The sequence below is a fragment of the Ursus maritimus genome, unplaced genomic scaffold (assembly GCF_017311325.1).
Source record: "Ursus maritimus isolate PB19 unplaced genomic scaffold, ASM1731132v1 scaffold_4, whole genome shotgun sequence".
NCBI lineage: Eukaryota > Metazoa > Chordata > Mammalia > Carnivora > Ursidae > Ursus > Ursus maritimus.
In genome coordinates, this window is record NW_024426552.1 from 32,857,533 (window position 1) to 32,878,101 (window position 20,569).

Sequence of the window (20,569 nt, forward strand, 5' to 3'; positions counted from 1 at the left end):
CTGAACTCTTTTTTTTTTTTTTAAAGATTTTATTTATTTATTTGACAGAGGGAGAGACAGCCAGCGAGAGAGGGAACACAAGCAGGGGGAGTGGGAGAGGAAGAAGCAGGCTCATAGCGGAGGAGCCTGACGTGGGGCTCGATCCCATAACGCTGGGATCACGCCCTGAGCTGAAGGCAGACGCTTAACCGCTGTGCCACCCAGGCGCCCCTAAACCTGAACTCTTAACCATTATTTTACACTGCCTCAAAAATCAACATTATAAAAAGGATACTGACTTTGCAGGTTTCACTATGTGAAATCATGTTATGTGAAAGTGATTTAAAACTTTAAAAGTCTAAACAAATGCAATATACATAGTGAATCATGTGGGAATGCATATAGGGAAAAGGGCATGAATAATAAAGATGTGGTAATCGTCTACTGGCTGAATGTTAAGAACAAGGAAAGGGAAGGAACAACTGAAATGGGTCTTAGAGCTCAACCACCAGTTACTGGATAAAGGGGATGATACTAATAGTAATAACAATTTTAAAAAGGCATCATAATTTGTAGGAAGGATGGTTTCAGTTTTGGATTCAGTGACTTTGAGGAGCCGCAAGATACCACATAGAGATCTCAGAAAGGTGGCTTCAAAACGTATGTTTGTAGTTTAGAGCAAAAGGTTGGATCCTAAGATGTTGACTTGGGAATTATGTACGTAAAGAAATGTCCAAAACCTAAAAGTAGATGAGCTTTCTGAGAAATAAAGAATAGGGCCGACATTATAGAGGCCCATGATGACAAGGGAGCAAACATGAATGTGGCAGGAGAGACAAGATGAAAAGGAATGTGTGGCAGGAGACAGGGGAGGCACCGCTGGTACAGCAGAGAGGGCAGGGAAGGAAAACACAGGGAAAGTCAACTGAATCAGGTGAAGAGGGAGTTCAGGGAGTGGGTGCAGAGACCTGCAAGCCAATGATGACTGTGGAAACCAGAGTTTCCCCGTTGGACACTTGCGAGGGTCTGAGTGTTGAATATGAGAAAGCAGAGTTAGCACACATAACCACATGATGAAGTTTGGCAAAGTAGAGGAAAAACAGGTAAGATACTAGCTTTATGTGTTAGTAACCTATTTCTCAACTTGTAAAATGTGCAATGTTTTAAAATTTTCTGATATTTTCTCAGATTCACTTATTTTATTGTAGCTATGAAAATAAGTAAAACAAATGTGTATCAAAATCATGGTAAAAAGAACTATGTCCAGTCCAATGCTTACTGTTGCTATTGCATGTTTAGCCACACTGTAAATGGAAACATTTACTGTTTTATTTAACTACAACTTAAAAACAAAAACAACTTAGGTGTCGCTAATGTATAGCACCAATTTGCAGAGCGAATGCTGCTTGGTATAAAAATCTCGTGCTAAGGGTCAGAAAAGAGCAAATCTGCTGCTAATTACTAAAATGCAAAAATCTGTTTTTTTTCTACCAGTAAGTCATAATAATTATATTTGCCTTTTATAGTTAATCTTTCTGAGACAAAACAAGGTATTACTTATGAAAATATTCCTGACTCATAAGAAAACACGTATTTGGTGTACCCAAATTTACATAGATAGAAAATGATATTAGGAAACAAAACTGTTTCTACAAATGGATTTCAGTGGTAAATGCTAATGTGTATAATGATTATAGTATTTTCTTTTCTAAGAAAGTAGATCATTTTTACAATATGCATAAAATAATATAGAGATATTAGTACTGTTTCCAATGTAAACATGTGACCTTAAAGTCAAATGATTAAATATGAATGGATATCCTTGTCTTTTACTAAAAAAATGATGGGCGTCTCCAGGAAGGAAACTTCGAATTTAAGAATTTCCTCTTTATCTTAAACTGTCTTGGCCTTTGATGTTATATTTGCTCAGCCAACTCTTGCCCTCATTCAGTCAGGGGCAGCATATACTGGCAAGGAAAGGAGAAAAAAGCCAAGAAGAATAAAAGAATTAAGTTGGAAGTAAGCTGGCAGCCACAGAAGAAACCCCCCTCCCCCCAACTTTCAAAAATATTTAAATCTTAAACCTGTTCATTTTTAGCTACTTGAAAAATATTTTCCAAGGGAATAAGAACTCATCAATACCTATTGGGAAAAATATGAGGCCAAAGTCTTTGTTTTACTTTATACAATAGAACATTTAGTTACACAGGAATGTCTGAGCCAGGACTAAAATCTCATCTGTCTATCCCAGAACTAGAATCTACACATCAACCCAGAAAACGGAAATGAGTATCTTGGAGATACTGTTTTAAGAAACAGAACTTAACCGGCAAGTACTTGAGTAGAAAAGGCCCAGAAGTGACAATGAAAAAACACAGTGCTAGTGCTTTTGAACCTTTTTATCATTGCTGCCCCTCCCCCAAGTCCCACTCCACCTACTCCACACACACTCAGGAGCCTTTTTAGACACTTTTTTCCTAATTGCTTCCACCCGATGAAATTTAAATACTACAGATCTACTGGATATGTGTTTATATGCTGTGATGCTCTGAAGGACAAAAACTATCAATATCTAAGATTATTATTAATTACTTTTTGCCCTCCCTTAACTGTCAATTTCCACCCCCTTTGGTGATATTACCCCACCAAGAATGCATGAAGAAGGCATGTTAATGAAACCAGGAAGCTTCCATTGCTGGAAGTTGGTACACATATTCTCTATGTATAGAAGGCCATGCCGTCTGCAGCAGGTAGTCAAGGAATTGTTTGATTGCACATCTTCAAAGAATATATAAAGGGATCCTACCTCATCCATTTGATTCCCATCAAGCTCTTTAAGAGCTGTCAGAAAGGTCTGCTCCAAAAATATTGAGATCGACTAACAAATATAGTAGTAGCTTCCAACTTTGTAAGCAAAAGAATATGTTCGACTATTTTTATTTATTCTGCTAATATTTACTTGGTCTTCTTTATCAGAGAACCCAAATACACACAAAATTCAAGTCTTCTACTTAAAAGACAGAGAGATTACTATTAGTCCTTATAGCTTTCAGAAGACTCTTGCTTTAATAAATAAAATAACTTTCAAAAAGTCAATAAATGGATTTTTAAAACTGTACCAGGGATATAAATGTTTATTTGCTAAACATATAATAATTAAGTTCTCATATCATACTACTAGTCTACTTTAAAGTCTAAAGCTAGGGATAAAATAAACTGATCTTTAAAAAGTATTTTTAAGTGCACAGCACTTTCACATTATAATAAAGAAAAAGGAAAGGAAAGAAAATATAAGATGTGGGGTGAATTTTTAACCACACAATAATATTTTTTCATTAAACTGTAGATAATTTATGGGAATGATAATCCAAGATATCTGCATGTTTTGTTGTGGAAAGGTGTTACTAAGGCTGACTGGTGTGGTGGGAAGGCAAGACCACAAAAACAAATCAGTATAACAATCTAACAGTAAATTTACTTACCCACATTATCAGTTTGTTACTAGGTATAACATGAAACTTTACCTCATGACCCATATATAATCAAGCATGACGTATATACGATTCAAGTATCGAAAAGGAGTGGAACATCTAGATTTTCAAACTTTTATTTTTCTCATCTCATCTCTTCATCACAAAATGGTCATCTCAGCACAGGTCAAAATGGGACCTTTCAAAGACAGTGGGTTTGTGTGCGCTGGTGAGACTCAAACACCTATCATTTGTGTTTATTAAAAGTAATTCAAGAGTGTATTAGACAACAGCGTGCAAACAAAGTTGCAAAGCTGTTTCTGGGTTATTCCTCCCAATCTATAAATTCCTCTATACAAACTGAGTGTTGACTTACATTTTAAGAATATACATACAAGCTTTTTAGTTAACTGTCAATAGATTTCTTAAATGTATTTATAAAGGGAAGGTAACTATTGCAGGCATTTTTACAACATGGTTATAAACTGTATTTATGCTTTAAAGTTGTATTATTATTCTTTTTTATTTGTAATTTATGCTTCTATAGAAACAATCCCCTTTAAACAACTTGAATATATGAAAATGTTTTAATGAAAGATAAATCAGGTGATCATTCTTGACTGTATCACAGAATTCTTTAAAATAGCATTTTCGCTTACACCTGAAATTATTCATTTTACAAACTCAAAATTAAAGAAAAATTTTCCAAATGATCGTTACTGTATAATGTGAGTTATACCTGTACTACCTTATATTTTTAAAACTACTTAAATCAAGTACCTGGATCATTTTTGGGTTCTGAAATAAAATGCACAGGTTGATTCAAACTTGCTCAAAGAAACACATCTCTTAAATGAACCACATAGGACCAAAAACCCCCAAAACAAAAAAACAAACCCAAACAAACCAATATTCAGCATTCAAGTGTTTGGTTACATACGCTATAAATATGAAGTAAAAATAACTTACTTAAATAAGATAATGTTATTTTTATCTCGTATTATATAACTTAGGCAGAGTTTACCATTAAATATTTCTTTCATTTCAGTCAATAACCAGAAGGATCCTAGTATCTGTGTGGCCCTGAAAAATGGTAACTTTATTTTCCTCATAATCTTCAGAAAAATCTTACTTAAAAAAAAATGAAGTGAATGACTTTGAACCCATGCTCAGGGGATATATCCAATTTATAGAGTGATGTGAACAGTGTGCGAAGAATTTAGACCTACAATTTTAAACCAATTTTAAAGAATTCTGGTAGCAGAAAATCTTGCAGTGCTATATTTAGTCTGAGGTGACTGCCCCCTCAAATCTATTTTTCACATTTTTAGTTGAGTAACATATCTAAACTGTGGATCTGACTCTGTCAATCTCCTATAAAACCCCTCAATAGCTCTCTATGACCTGGCCTCTGCTTCCGGCTATAGCCTCCTCTCTCATCAATCATGTTCTAAATTGATGGGTCCCTCATTCTGTTTCACCTTCTTAGCTTTGCGTGGGTACCACTCCAGTGAGGGATCAGGATAGAGAGGAAAGGGATACTTTACACTCAACCCGCTGCAGTAAGCCTCCCCTGACAGCCCAAACTTACTCCTTTCCTATCAGTTCAGTGTTCTTCTAGAATGTGCTCTGTGTGGACTGTGAAGGTGTCACATGTCACCTAACACACCTATCTCTGTCTGCTTTGTCTGTCTTCTTCTTGGACATGGACTCCTGGAGTGAATGGCTAGGTCTTCGCTTGCATATTCAGGTTCTCGGCAGTGCCTGACCCAGTGGTAGAAAGAAGTAAGCAAAGAGGACTAACAAGTGATTTGTAAGACTGGCTCAAACTTTGGAAATAAGTCACTTGATTTGTGTCACAGATCACCACAGAGTATGACATTTATTTTACTGTTTTTCTCTTTGATTCATCTCTTCTTGGTGGATGTCTCTAGTTAGAGATTTGCGAACACCACTGCCAATCTTAGCATTCATTTCAGATAAAATGATATTATTGGCTTGTATGGGATGATGTGTTTTGGAGGCAGACAGAGCTAGGTTCAAGTTCTGGCTTCTGTACTGAAGTTTATCCTTTCATTTTCCTCATGTGTAAAATGAAGGTAATCATTGCTACTTCTCAGGGTTGGAACTCAATTTAAATGAGCTATCATAAGTAAAACATTTAGCATACTGCCTGGCTCAGGGAGAATATTCAAGCTGTAGGTATTTTAAGAACAGTGTGCTCAAAGACCCTCAAAGACGCTAATTTGACAAGAGCATGTCAAATTAAGACAAGTCACCCATATAATCTGCATTCCCCAACGCTCGAGGAAAATATATTCCCAAAGAGAAACTTATGTTTCTCTAGTGAAAATAAAAAGAAAAATGACTATGTTTTCCAAGGAACTTAGAAAATATAAATTACTCTTCTCTACTATTACCTGAGATTATTGTGTATAGTTCATCTTCTTGCTTTGTTTTGGGAGTGAGCTGGGGCAAGGTAAGACTCAGATAATGATTTAAAGTTTTAGGGGCAGAGGAATTCATCTTCTAAATTCTTGTCTCCTGTTGGCAAGAAGCTCAGGAGAAAGGTTGCCAGAGCAGACTGTGTTTAGAGCACTCACAACCGCATTTTAAAAGATGACAACCATATAGTTCTCTGGCAATGCAGAATCAATCACACTCTGCATCCTATGGTCATAAGGATCTTTACAATCTGCAAATAATACTGGAGGAATCAGCATGTACTCTTTGAGCTAAAAAAAACCCTCTCTGATCAATACTTTTTGGAAGGAAGATCTGTGGGTTTCTTGATAATCTCTAGAAACCTATGGGAAGTTCTATGAGACTGTGAGCCCAATAATGAAACTTACTATGTAGTCAAACTGGAAAGGAGAGAATTAGTGAAGGTAGGAAATAATTCAAGAGCCTAATACCACAGAGGAAATATGACGAAGCATGATATAAATACATACCATGTGATGGGGTGGGGTGAGTGGGATACTATTCATTCCATGGCATGTCATTTAGGAAGATTCTACCAATAAGGTGAGGTCGTTGCTCAAATGGGTCTTTGGGATTAGATTGGGAAGAAGCTTAGTTGAAGATGTAAGACTGAATTAGGAATTCAGGGTTACGTATAATGTCCATTATGTATTAATTTATCTTCACTCACATCTCCTTGCATACATCTGTTTTTCCCTCCTTACAAAGACAAGCAATTTGATAGAGGATCCTGGACCTAGCTGCCTTTCTGGATTTAGGAGAAGCTTCTGTGAGACACTGAAGCTCATGCAGTGACGCTTTGGCGTTCTTGCAAAATGCAAGGCAATAAGTAATAAAGAAGGTTTGATAAAATTTCTGTATTTCTAAACATTTCCAAGAAGCGTTAAAGTAAATAGTACTATAGACTCAATCATCTACAACTCAGCAATGGAGCTGGTGAGGTTACTATGGGTCTCCTAATCCAGGCCTGTGTAAATAGTGAGTCCATTCAGTATATGTTTATGCATACGTGTGTGCGTGTGCACATACATCTGCACATATTCAGTGTGCGCGTGTGTGTGTGTGTGTGTGTGTGTATGTTGGCCTACGAGCAAAGAATTCAGATGTTAATTTTAGAAAACACAGTGGTTTCTTCACTGGGGCTTATTCTAAGATCCAGTCCTACTTTATCATTTTGTTAGATTAGGAAATAGGCGCTGCAGCCTCCAAGTTGAAATTCCTATTTGTGATGACCTCACCTTGAAGAAACAGAGCTGACAAGAACAACAAGTGCCTTCCTGTACACAGGACTTTTCTTTCTTTCTGATAGTATGGTGATATACCTTCACCAGGAGAAAGATCAATGCCCCCAGTGGTAGGTCGTGGTTTAAAATCCCTAACACATGAGGGGGTCACATGGCACAGGTTAGCACGTTCTGCACAGAAAACAGTTTTATTTTACCACTAAGTCTTTATAATGAAAATAAACAAGTGAACTCACAGCAATAATTACTATCTCCACTTTTCTGGCAGGCTTTTGTATAAATAAACCAAAGAGAAAAGTTCCTGCTTCCGGTGTAAGAGGCTTAGAGGCCGCGGAACAGATAGCAGCGGACCTTGCTTAGATGAGGAGCTGTGGTGGGTCCCACCCCACTGCTCTTTCTTTGCAACTTCAGTGCGAGGTCAGCCCCGCTGAAGAGCAGTTCAGGAGGAGCCATTAACACCACACACACTGGCAGCCACAGACAACCACACACAGCCCCAAAGAAGAAATGCAGGGGCCGTCTAAGTGTCCTACCCTGAGACCAAGGCTGAAAGAGGGAACGACAGAGTGAGGTTCAGTGGCTTCTTTTTTCCTCTCAACATTCAGATTTTTAGTAGACCCTTTTCCTATTGTAAAGGTGTGATGTATTCAATTTGGTCAATGTGAGCAGGCTAGAGAAAAACGTGGGTTAGGTTACATCAGAAACATTCCCCACTAGGCTAACGTGGTTTCTTGAAAGAGACTCGGCTTCCAGGTTCTGATCCTCAGCAAAGATTGGAAGGTTCCTTTGTGAAGAGTAACCCGTCAGAAAGAACATGTCCAGTACCGAGGGCATTTCAATCACATGGGGAGAGGGAGAGGAGAGTCCGTCTGCTAACTCCCAGTGACTTGGATCTGTCTGTTTCACAGTATAGATCTATCTCCGGACCGACTTTTTTTTTTTTGCATTTCTCTCCATCAGTGGAGTGGATCCCTATGTTGTATTTCCACATATTAAAATCGCTTGGCGAGATTTTTAAAAACTACTGCTGCTAGAACCTTACGCTCAGGGACTCTGACCCAAATGGCTGGTGTGGGGCTCAGGCTTCAGTATTTAAAGCTCCCCAGCTAACGGTAGCAGCACTTCCTTAACTCTTAGCACAACGTCAAACTCATGGTAAGTTCTCCTCTAATGCCGGCTAAGACTGGTTATCAGTGGGCTGTGAATCAAACCGGAGCCATTACCTTTAAGTCTATGCCATTTAAAATCGATGCTATTTGTGTCGCTGAGCATTTTAACGGGGCTTCATGCCATTCACAACTGCTCATATTGAGAATTTTGCAGTTTTTCACAGCTCAGTTTTATAGACATCTACTAGTCCTGTTATGTTCGGTAAACTTGCCTCAACAAGTAAGAGAAAATGCCAAAAATTAGCACTCCTACTGTTCAGGAGAGTGTATTTTGTCTTCCTCTAACTGCTTCAATTCCAGCACTTAGCAGGAAGGCATTTAAATTTTTATTGTATTCCTATCTACCAGAAAAAAGAAGGATTTACTAGTTTGACACTAAACAATCATGGATGGAAGATTTGAAGCAAGATCACACATTTTACACTGAAGCATAATGCAGCTATCACCAAATGCAGACTGACACTTAGGACAAAAACCCATCCAACTTTCCCTGTGACTTTGGGGAGAATGTAACATATTCATTAAAGAATGTCCCACAGAATTTCAAATGTCAAAGTACAATATAATCATATTGAGAAAATCCTTCAAATTTAGTAATAGAAATTTCATTACACTGCTGAGAGAGAAAATTGCCAGTTTGTAATTATGTCTCTTTCTCCACAGGTATCACTCATTACAGAAACTAGAATAACATCATGGTAATGAGATTCCTAAACAAGAAAGTAGTAAAAACACATGTGCACATATCAGATGACCCACATAACGGACAAAATACAGTTTGCGCTCTATTGTCATGATTTTAGTTTGTTCATCAATAGAGCAAACAGTATAAGACAAGCAGAAAAGGCTGCTGATTTAAATTTTATGTATTGATAAAAATATGTTTGAGAAAGCTTCTTGATGCCAACCAGGAAAACTTCAGGAGCAGTCCCAAACCTGCTTGCTCTGTTTGCTTCCAGGAAGCACAAGTCCAGCCTTCTGGTCATTAATTGACAGTTTGCACCCATGATACAGCATCATCTGTCCCAACTGTTCTTCTCTTCCCCTTACATCCTCCTCTTGCGGCTTCTATAATTTCTGTTCTATAACCAGAGGACTTTCCTGTACCCTTTACATCGCCTTGGAATTCTCTTTACTTCCTAGCCTTAAGAATCACCTGAGAACCTTTCAAAAATTCCAAAGCCCAGGCTATGGCCAACACTAAATCAATCACAATTTCTAATTTTTGTTTTTTTTGGAAACTCCACAGGTTATTCCAATGTGCAATTTTAGGAACCAGTGGCTTACTGGTTCTTTACGAGTTTTTAATACTTTTCAAAACTCGTCCCTTTTTTTGACAGATGCCTGACAAAATTCCTACTCTTGATTAACCATGCCTTCTAGAAAAAATGTCACACAATCACAAGGCTGATTCAATTTACAGTCTTGATTACAATTCTGAAAAGATCATTTGATATTACTTGGCTATCCTACTATGGTTCCCTAGTATTTTCATATCTGGAGTGGTCTATTTCATGCTCCTACTTTCTCAAACATCCCTATTCCTTCTGCTCCCAGATGATGACCTCACTTGAGAGCACAAAGCTATCGAACCTGAGCTTCTTCGCCTTCACACAACTCCACTTACAACCAACCTATACCTGTATCCAGAAATTGACGTGGAAACCATGAGTTTAATTTGAATGAATGAATGGCCAAATGAATCAATGAGTCCCACTGGTTCCAGGTTATTTCTGACATTTCAGTTTATTAACATCTGATGTCATGGGGAATATGTGTTTTATGATTACGACATGACTTTTCCGTTTTCTAGACTATAGTGCTATATATTATATCAGTGAAACGTTACCAGTTTTGTTGATTTAACTCTGCTAGTTCAGTATTTTTTAAATGAGAAATTTGAATCATTTATGTTTTGAGATATACCCGGAAAGTTAGATGCAGCATTAATATTTCAAACTGAATGAAGGTGTACTCATTTAGAAAGTGTTCTTCTGTACCACTATCCCCAAGAGGAAGAAGAAAATGACAACCGAGAAAGCAAGGCTTCTGTTGCAAGAATAATTCTTACTTTAGTTCAAAGGCTTTCTGAACAAGTGGAATATGAACACGACAGTACTGAAAGTGATGCATCCACTCTGCATTTGAATCTCTACCTATATATGATAAAACTAAAGTAGATGAAGTCAAATCAGAGGGGAAAACAAAACAACTTACTCTGAAACAAAACTGGCAGCAAGCTCTCAATAAAAAGATATCCCCCCCACCAAAAAAAAAAAAAAGTTACTGAAAAAAGATTTTCTTAACATTATTAGATAAGACACCTGATTACTGGGAAATGAAGACAATTATTTGGAGTTAGTTGTTCGGTATAACTTTCTCCGTACCACTGCTTAGTCTAGGACGGGGTTACAAAGAGCTTTCTGAAAAGCCACAACATTTTCCAAAAAAACCAACTTGAAACTCAGGGAGGGCAACATTTTAATGCAGCTTATTTTTGAAACTTACATTTAGGGAACTATTAAATGATACTTCATTTTCAAAATTATGATTAAGTTTTCTTCATTTTGTTGGATACCTGATTCTTAAAATTCCATTCTGCTTTGTCTGCCAGTATTTTAAATCTGCAAGATATGTGCTTAATGCTTAGATTTTAATTTATGCTCTACCTGATACTGTAAAATGTTTATGTACATTTTTATTTAAAATTAGTGAAATTTGTAGTTTCTTCTCTCTTCCTAGAATTCTAAACAGTCTTTAATAAAAAACACTATCAATCCCATTATTTTGGCATTATATGAAATTAATACTGTAATAGTCTTCCCTTATCTGCGGGGGATATTCTCCAAGAACTTCAGTGGATGCCTGAAATTGCAGATAGTCCCAAGCCCTATATATACTATGTTTTTTCCTATACATACATACAGACCTATGATAAAGTTTAATTCATAAATTAGGTACAGTAAGAGATTAACAACAATAATAAATAAAAGAGTAATTACAACAATATACCTAATAAAAGTTAATGTAAAAGTCTTCTCTCCCTCTCTTTATCTCTCTCTTTCTCGACAAATCTTACTGTATTGTGCTCACCCTTTTTCTTCCTGTGATGGTGTGAGATGGTAAAATGCCTCCATGATGAGATGAGGTGAGGTGAACCACTTAGGCAATGTGACATAGCCTTAGGCTACAACTGATTCTCTGACCATAGGTCAGAAAGAGGATCATCTGCATCCGATTAAGTTAACGGGATGGTTAAACTGAAACTGCAGAAAGCAGAACCTAAAGAGGGGACCACTGTATTGGTATTGACTTCTTCCCTAGTACTATGATCTCTGGGCATAGTAGCCCACGGGCTTGCCTGACCACACCCCTTTCTAGTAACTCCTGATGAGTCACATGATGAGGTCATGTGACTACACCCTCTGCTTCAGATGACTGAAACGATATACAATACAGGAAACAATAGTCCTTCCAACATAACCAAATAGCTACCGGAAACCTGGGCAAAACATATCCCTATCCTTATTTTCTTCTCCTTTGAATGGCTTTAGGAGTTTATCTACATGCAATTAACATATATTTAGTGAGGTTATCCTATGTGTACGGCAGATATTTTTTATTTTATATTTATTTTTAGCCATCTATTAAAGATGCTTGAATAACCAGTGGTTACAAAGGGTAGCAAGACATATCCAAATAGATTATCACTGATCTTATGTCTTATTTTTCTAATCCGTATTCTTTTAGTTATAAATACAGAAAAAAGTAAACCACAAAGCCATTCAGTCATCAACAATGGGTCCTTCTTGCTGAAGAATTCATGGTATTTTAAAGTGATGACAAACACATTTTTTTTAAGATTTTTTTTTTTTTTAAGATTTTACATAAGCAGGGGTGAAGCAGGCAGAGGGAGAGAGGGAGAAGCAGGCTCCCCAAAGAGCAGGGAGCCTGACTTGGGGCTTGATACCAGGACCCTGAGATCATGACCTGAGCTGAAAGCAGACGCTTAACCAACCGAGCCACCCAGGTGCCCCAACAACCACATTTTTTTCATTCAACTTTCTAATCAATGAATGATCACTAAATTCATTTCCTTAGACCAAGTTTTTTCATTTATTTGAAGTTTAATATTTCCAAATGACTTCAATCTCACTCCAGTACGTCAGTCCTATTTCTACTCGACTTTCATTGCAGGGCTTCCTTGTGCCTTTCTATCTACGTTTGTCTAACTGAAGTTGCTCATAAGTTCCACCAACAATCTCCTAACCCAGTTTCCTATATATTTATATGACATTTTCTGCTTATCTTTATCACTGTATCTAGTGAATGCACTAGTATAAAGATACTTGTCTGCTTACTTGTCTGTGACCCCTTTTGGGTTTTGAGACCTTGAGGGCAAGAACTACTTTCCACCTCAGAACATCTATCACTTAGCAATACTTGGTACGCAGTGGGTACATATAAATGTCTGAAGCATGAAGGAATTTTATAAATTGTGTTAAAACACATTCTAGAATGTGTTACACATATGTTAAATTTATAGTTTAAATTGATACATATCTCAAATTTACTAACTTTTAAAATTGAACTTATTTTAAGTCAATCTGCCTTCTCTCTCTCTCTCTCTCTCTCTCTCTCTCTGTGTGTGTGTGTGTGTATAGAAATTCTCTGTAAAGGTATGCCAAAAAAAGATATTAAGTTTTATCTAATGCCCACATAGACTAACACATGAATACCATATAGTAGATGTATAATAAATGTTAACTGATCAATATATATCCTACAAATCATCCTAGACATAAAAACTAGCGGAGGTAACCCTCAGACCTCTTCATGCATGAAAGCTAAGTAGGGTGTTTTGGCAGCAACATTCAGTAAATGTCACTATGAATTAAAATCAAAAGAAGTAATATTTACTCTTAGACTCACTACAGAAATGGTTTAATTTACCATATATATCAACTTGGAAATGTCATTTGGTTTCTAACAAAGAATTATTACATTTACTCATGTTTTAAAGAGGAAATGAATGAAACATTTTAAGAAACTTCTGAGGGCTTCAGAGGGGAGGGGGGTGGGGGAATGGGATAGGCTGGTGATGGGTAGTAAGGAGGGCACGTATTGCATGGTGCACTGGGTGTTATACGCAACTAATGAATCATCGAACTTTACATCAAAAACCAGGGATGTACTGTATGGTGACTAACATAATATAATAAAAAATATTAAAAAAATATTCACCATATTATAAAATAAAATTCAGAAACTTAAAAACTTAAAAAAAAAAGAAACTTTTGTTTTAAACAATGTACCATGAGGCAAGATTCTAAAGAAATACTTAAATGGAACTGGAACATCAGTATTCAGGTCCTATTTATTTAATGGAATAATTAGTAATATTAAAAGTAGTTAACAGTAAATTTAAGTTCAACTCACTTAATTTAAATAAAAGTTAATGATGAGCTATGCGCCTGGCAATACTCCGAGTCTCGTATCCATATTAAATCATTTCACCCTCAAAACAGTCCTCTGTGGTGGGTGGTATGCCATTTTATTACTGAGCAAACGAAGGCCCAGAAGGCAATGCATCTGACCCAAGTCACGCAGCTAGAAGTCTTGGCTTCCCACTCAGAGAGCTTTCTTAACCGTTTTGCTCTACTTTTCTAAAACATATTCATTAACTATACTGTGGTGGCTAATCTGCATATTGATAAAAGAATTTAAAAAAAATTTTCTCAGATTGGAAATCAGAAGAAAAAGACAACCAGCTGCGCTGTATTTTCTAGCTGTACAACATTACGCATGTCCCTCTACCTTCGCGAATTGCAGTTTTGGCAAAATGTGACTTGGGACATTGACCTAGCACACCTTAGTATTCCTCTAACTTTTTCAACCAAGGTTTCTTTTAAATTAAGACATGATATAAAAAAAAATTATGAAGATTAAGTTCGATGATGCAGAGGAAAGTGCTTTAGAAAGTACAGAATGCCATGTCAATATAAATTCACTTTTATTCATATTTATTATTTTAACTCTCGTATGATCAATGAAATATAAAAATATAAACATAATTTAGCCATCCCTGCTCTCCTCTCCTGTATTTGATTCTTTCAGATGACTACATGGTAGAAGAATAAGAAATAGAAATGTATTTATTCATAGCCAATTAAAATTATCTAGCAAATAAAAAATTCACAGCAAATACTCCTCTGCTTTAACCGGAGTGAAAGATTTTTTTTGAAACTCAAAATTAGGAGTACCTAAGACAAAAAACAAGCAAAACAAAACAAATCAGCCAAACTGATTTCATTCTGAGAAAATCAGTATTGATCCTAATGATTTCTGATGAATAGAACACATATCTAAGTGACTAATGAACTTATGTAAACATGATTTAATAAAAAAAACCCATAAGAACATGTTTTCTTCTCTTAACTCATTCTTCCTCTACTAAAGAAAAATAAAATTCCAGAAAGCTAACAAGTTTAAAAATGCCTAAAACATGAATAAACAACCAGGTTGCTCCTCAGTCAGCCTTGAAAAACCTCTTAAATTGATCTTTTTAAATATTAATTTCTTATATGCCACTTGAAAAAAATTACTCTGCTTGTTACTACAACTGGTGATTGCAGCTAATGAACGACTGCTGAAAATAGTACAAGGTAATATTTTTATATATATTTATCTATTTATTACATACATACACATCTACCCGATATCCTTTTTTTAGAAAAATGTCAAAGTCTTGTGATGTGCTAGATACTGTGGCAGTTGCTACTAGTTCCTGGAGATATAATAGTGAGTCAGATACAGATGACCCCTATTTTCACGGAGTCTTAAATTTACCAAGGGAGTCATATATTTAATAGTTTTTCAAATGTAATTTTGTTAAGTGCCATGAAAGGTAAGTATAGGATAATATAAAAATGTATAACAGGGAAAACTAGCATAGCATGAGGCTTTAGGAAAAGCTTCCCCTGGGAAATGAGATTTGCAGACGAAGGATTTGGTCAGGTATGGGAGGGAGTGTTTGAGTGGAAAGATTCTAAGAAAGGAGAACTGCAAATGTGTAGAGCTCAGAGGTTGTTACATTCAATGAACTGAAAGAAGGCTTGCTTGGCTGGAGCGAGCGATCGACAGGGAGACCCACAGGAGACCATTCATGTGAGACTTACAGGTCAGCTGGAGGACACTAGTCATTGAAGCCATTAAGCAGGACAGTGACATGATCAGGAAATGGAAAAAAAAATATTTAAAGTCATGATAGCTCATAGGGAAATATTAAACTTCATAAAACAACATCAATAATCAGAAATTATAGAGCTATTTGGAGATTATTGATTTTAACGTCTGTAGAGAAATGCTAAGATTTAGATAATAAGACAGAAGGAATAAATGAAAGGTGTTATACTGATGTTAAGCATTAGGAGCCATTTGTTTTAAGGACAAAAGAATAAATCTTCGAAGATCTCTTAGTCCTATATCAAAGAATAATCTCACGATTATATTTGATACCACAAATATGCTCACTTTATAGACCTTCTAGAAAGAGATGTTAGAAATAATCATGTTTTTTATTGTTACTATTTATTGTTCCTATGGGAAGAGTTTCCAAAACAGAACAGATGCTCAGCGTGCCCTAGTGGAATATATACAGTTAAGGTGATTATTAATATAAATACTTCACCAAGTTTATGAAGTTACTGAGATTGGTTAATGTCCTAGCTGCCCATGAAATAGACCGCAAGACTCAGGAAATAATTCTTAATATGAATTTGCATTAGATCTTTCTTATTTAAACGTTATCAGTATTAATTTAACTAGGGCTGTTAAATCTCTGCCATGTGTAGATAGTCTGTTTGACTGATGCTTGCCTGCAGGTTCTGTGATGTGCTACAGGCTAGAACTGTCTTCCACAAAGCACGACAGTCTCAGCAAAAGGACTTTATTAAGTACTTTGAACTACCCACACTCTCCACTCATTAGGTATAGGCTTCTAAGTTGACATTGCCTACACAACAGACTAAAGCAGTAAACTGAGTCAAGATTACTAGAATTCTTTTTTTTTAAGGATCTTTTTTTTCCTTTTTAATTATTTTTTTTAAGTAGGCTCCATGCCCAGTGTGGGGCTCAAACTCACAACCCTGAGATCAAGGGTCGCATGCTCTACTCACTGGGCTAGCCAGTGAGAGTGCCCCAAGATTACTAGAATTTTTGAATGCAGTGGGTTTCAAGAATTAATGACATAGGACTGACTGCATAAACTTGGAGGTTTTATTTTGGTTCTCTGTTTGGAAAACTGCTTTAGCTTCCACACGTACAAGGAAGCCCATTCCATTTCTTTTTAAGCTATCCTAGACTGTAACAACTTCATGAACTGTTTTTGTAAATGAACTAAAACATTAAAAAAAATCTCTCTACTAAACCCCCACTTCTTACTTTACATGGTGACATATTTACATAGGTTCATAGACCTTATCTTTTTATCAGGATATAGGCCTTACTGGAATGGCTGTATTTGTGACAATGTCTATTGGGTCAGGCAGGACCCGTTGCTTTTAAGGAACTGAGGCTAATTTTACTTAGGGATATAATGCCTGCAAAGTCCACTCAGGAAACCTGGCCTGCAGCCTGGCTGGCACAGTGTGGTCTCCCACGTTGGGAGGGTCACTTCTGGACAGCTTAGGAATATTAACAAATTGTGGTGATCCTAGGAGAGGAATACAGCCAAAGGTACAGGCCATACAGGTGAAATATGGTAAACAGTTTATAGGGTTAGCCTTCCTAACCTCACGTTAGCAAACAATAGAGACTGACTGACTGACCGACTTATTTATTTATTCATTAACAGAGACTTTTTTAAAGTCCAATCTGAGGTTCCTCATAAATACTTCCAGGGAGAAATAAATTAATTTGAAGCTCTAAGGCTTTTACTATAGAAAAATAAGTCAGCCTCTCATATACATTGCCCAGTATTTGTATCTCTCTCTAATCTAAGAACTGGTGAAATCTCCTAAAACTCAAATGCTCAAACAATCGCTGTTGACCAAACAGAACAGAAAATATTATTAGTTGACTTCTATATTTTATCACTCAAGATCCTTCAGGCAACAATGAACTTTGAATATTCATAGTTTTCCTATTTTTAAAATAAATATACATATATATTTTTGTCTATCACAATACCCTTTGCCTTGGTTTTCACTTTTATAATATAAACATACTGGTATACAATTACCTCAAAGACCAATAATCTTAGCTTGATATGTTATGATATGACAATGATATCTTTCTTGTGTTTAATGTGCAAACACTAAAATAATAAAAAAACTCCAATGATTAAATTCAGAATAATTCTAAGTTTTAAAAATAGTTCACCCCCTTGTTGCCGAAAACATTAAATAAAATGCCAGCTATTAGGCTACTTTTGCGTCATCTGTTAGTATAACAATGATCTTATAGTAACTTAATTTGTGCAGCTTATATATGACAGTGTATAAAAGAAACAAAGTTGTAATTTTCTGTTTTAAATCTGAACAGTAATTCAAATTATTCTACATGATTTATGTCATATGTAATATTAGTTAACGTTCTGAACATAGATGGGATATGTGTTCAACTCATACTTACCCATAAAATTGAGATAGCCTTCTCCGCCGAGAGCATGAGTAATGAGTCGAATCATTTTATGAAGCTGTATTCCACGATCAATAACTGGAGTAAATGGGGTCAGAACACTCATGTTGGTATACATTTCAGCATCCATCAACCAAAATGCCAGTGTCTTATCCCCAACGAGTGCCTATGGAAATAAAAGTCACTGAGATAAATGCAACGAATAGGTACTAAAGCAGTTGTGATTTATACTAGAGTAACACGTGATGATACGGGATGGGAAACAATGTAGGAGAGGTGCTTGAATTAGTATTAATTTCATGTGTTTTCCAATAGTTGCTTTCTCTGCAGAAGGTGAATGGGTAAAATCAGGTGAGCTGGTCAGAGAGCAACACCATCTATTTTCAGGATGGATTTTTATTTTTAAAGAGCTTGTTTGAAAACTCAGGATAAGCCCCCTGAATATTTGTTGTACCTGAGCTGATGCTTCAAATTCTCTGAAATTGGAATAAATGTTTATTACAATGTTGAGAATACTAAATAAATTTTGAAAATAGTTTTCATCACCATGATTTTGTTTGTTTTGAAAGAATGGAAGACTTTCTTAAAAATCATTTATATGTATATGTATTTATATTTATGCATATGTATTTATATATATAAAATATGTACATAAATATAGTAAAATGGACCCTCTTTCCCTTCAGCAGAGGGTTGACAGCTTTTCCTTAAAATGTAAAATTTGCTTTCTCATTGAATTTGGCATCTAATCTAAAATTAGTTTGTTTTATATGAAAATATAACAGTTGATAAATGGGCAGGTAATTCCTGAGTAGCAGAAGAGAGGCTTCTTAACAATTTGAATTATTTATGGTTAAAAGATGGCTAACTAATAATGCAAAGTGTTTTTCATTGACAAAAAATAATATATTGTGAAACATATAATAGAGATAAAACCATAAGCTCCTTACCCCATTATAATAATTTTCATTTTTAGAAAAAAAATGTTTTTACTTATAAATCTATTATAATCTCTAAACTATTTTGATTAAAATGACTTTTCTTTAAAATACTGTTAGAAGAATATCTACTCATTTTGTGGGTTTTGTCCTTATTTTAAGGGCCAAGAAAGAATTGGCTCAGGATATGGTTCCTGGCATAAGAATTTTCAGTTTGATTAGATGGTTATTGTCATCTGTATTACTTGAGTTCAAATGATTTCACTTTATCAAAGTAGACTCTTTGTTCTCCGACTTATAGATAAATATTTTAAGTCTAAACATATAAAGTGAATGTGTACGGTTATAGACTGAACTGTGCCCTCCCCAAATTCACGTTGCAGTTCCAACCTCAACCTCCGATGTGGCTATATTTAGAGAGATGGTCTATAAAGGGGTAATCGAGGTTAAATCAGGTCATAAGAGTGAGGCTCTACTCCAGTGTGAGTGGAGTCCATATATGAAGAAGAGGAGATACCAGGGATGAGTGTGCACGAAAAAAGAGCAGGTGTGAACAGAAAGAAGATGGTCATGTACAAGCCTAGGGCAGACGCCTCAGGAGAAACTGAATGTGCTGGCACCTTGATCTTGGACTGCCAACCTCCAGAATTGTGAGAAATAAATTTCTGTTGTTTATACTACCCTGTCTGTGGAATTTTGTTATGGAAGCCCTAGTGGACTACACACATACCAATAAAACGCAGCTTCAATCTGACATATAACTTAGAGTGCTAGAGAAGTGTGACTCAAAAATAGGCTCCACTGTTAAAAACGTTTGAAGACTATGTATATGTATTTGTTAACTAGTTATTAGGCAGTCCTTGTTCTTTTTTTTTTTTTTAAGTTTTTATTTATTTATTTGACAGAGAGAACAAGCGAGCACAAGCAGGGGCAGCTGCATAGGGAGAGGGAGAAGCAGGCTCCCTGCTCAGTGGGGAGCCCGATGCAGGGCTCCATCCCAGGACCCTGGGATCATGACCTGAGCAGAAGGCAGACGCTTAACCGACTGAGCCACCCAGGCACCCGGCAGTACTGGTTCTTAAATGATTTGTCCTTTTCCCTTGTTTGGAATTGTTTAATTTTATTCTTATGTGTAACTGTATTTATTTCTTTAATCTATGATTCTATTACAAAATTATTTTGATAACTTCTGCTTAGATTTTTACTATGATGTATATTTTTCTATATTATTCATTTTACAAATATATATCTTTATAATTTTATCAGATTTAAGATTCAATGTATTTTTTTTTTTAAGATTTTATTTATTTATTTGACAGAGATAGAGACACTCAGCGAGAGAGGGAACACAAGCAGGGGGAGTGGAAGAGGAAGAAGCAGGCTCATAGTGGAGGAGCCTGATGTGGGGCTCGATCCCATAACGCCGGGATCACGCCCTGAGCCGAAGGTAGACGCCCAACCGCTGTGCCACCCAGGCGCCCCAGATTCAATGTATTTTTGCTTTTATTTTTTTAAACATTTTATTTATTTATTTATAAATAAATAATCAAAATAGGTTAGAGATTATAAATAGGTAGAGAGAGCACAAACAGGGGGGAGAGGGAGAAGCAGGCTCCCTGCTGAGCAGCAAACGGGGGGGGGGGGGT

General features: G+C 36.2%; 1 protein-coding gene across 1 annotated transcript in view; it reads right to left on the reverse strand.

The window, feature by feature from the left end:
- Window positions 1-20,569, reverse strand: part of GBE1 (1,4-alpha-glucan branching enzyme 1) — a 260,274-nt gene that overhangs the window by 48,645 nt on the left and 191,060 nt on the right. The window contains exon 12 of the mRNA XM_040621100.1: window positions 17,980-18,151. Coding sequence (XP_040477034.1) covers window positions 17,980-18,151 — 172 coding nt within the window. The remainder of the gene's footprint in view (window positions 1-17,979; window positions 18,152-20,569) is intronic.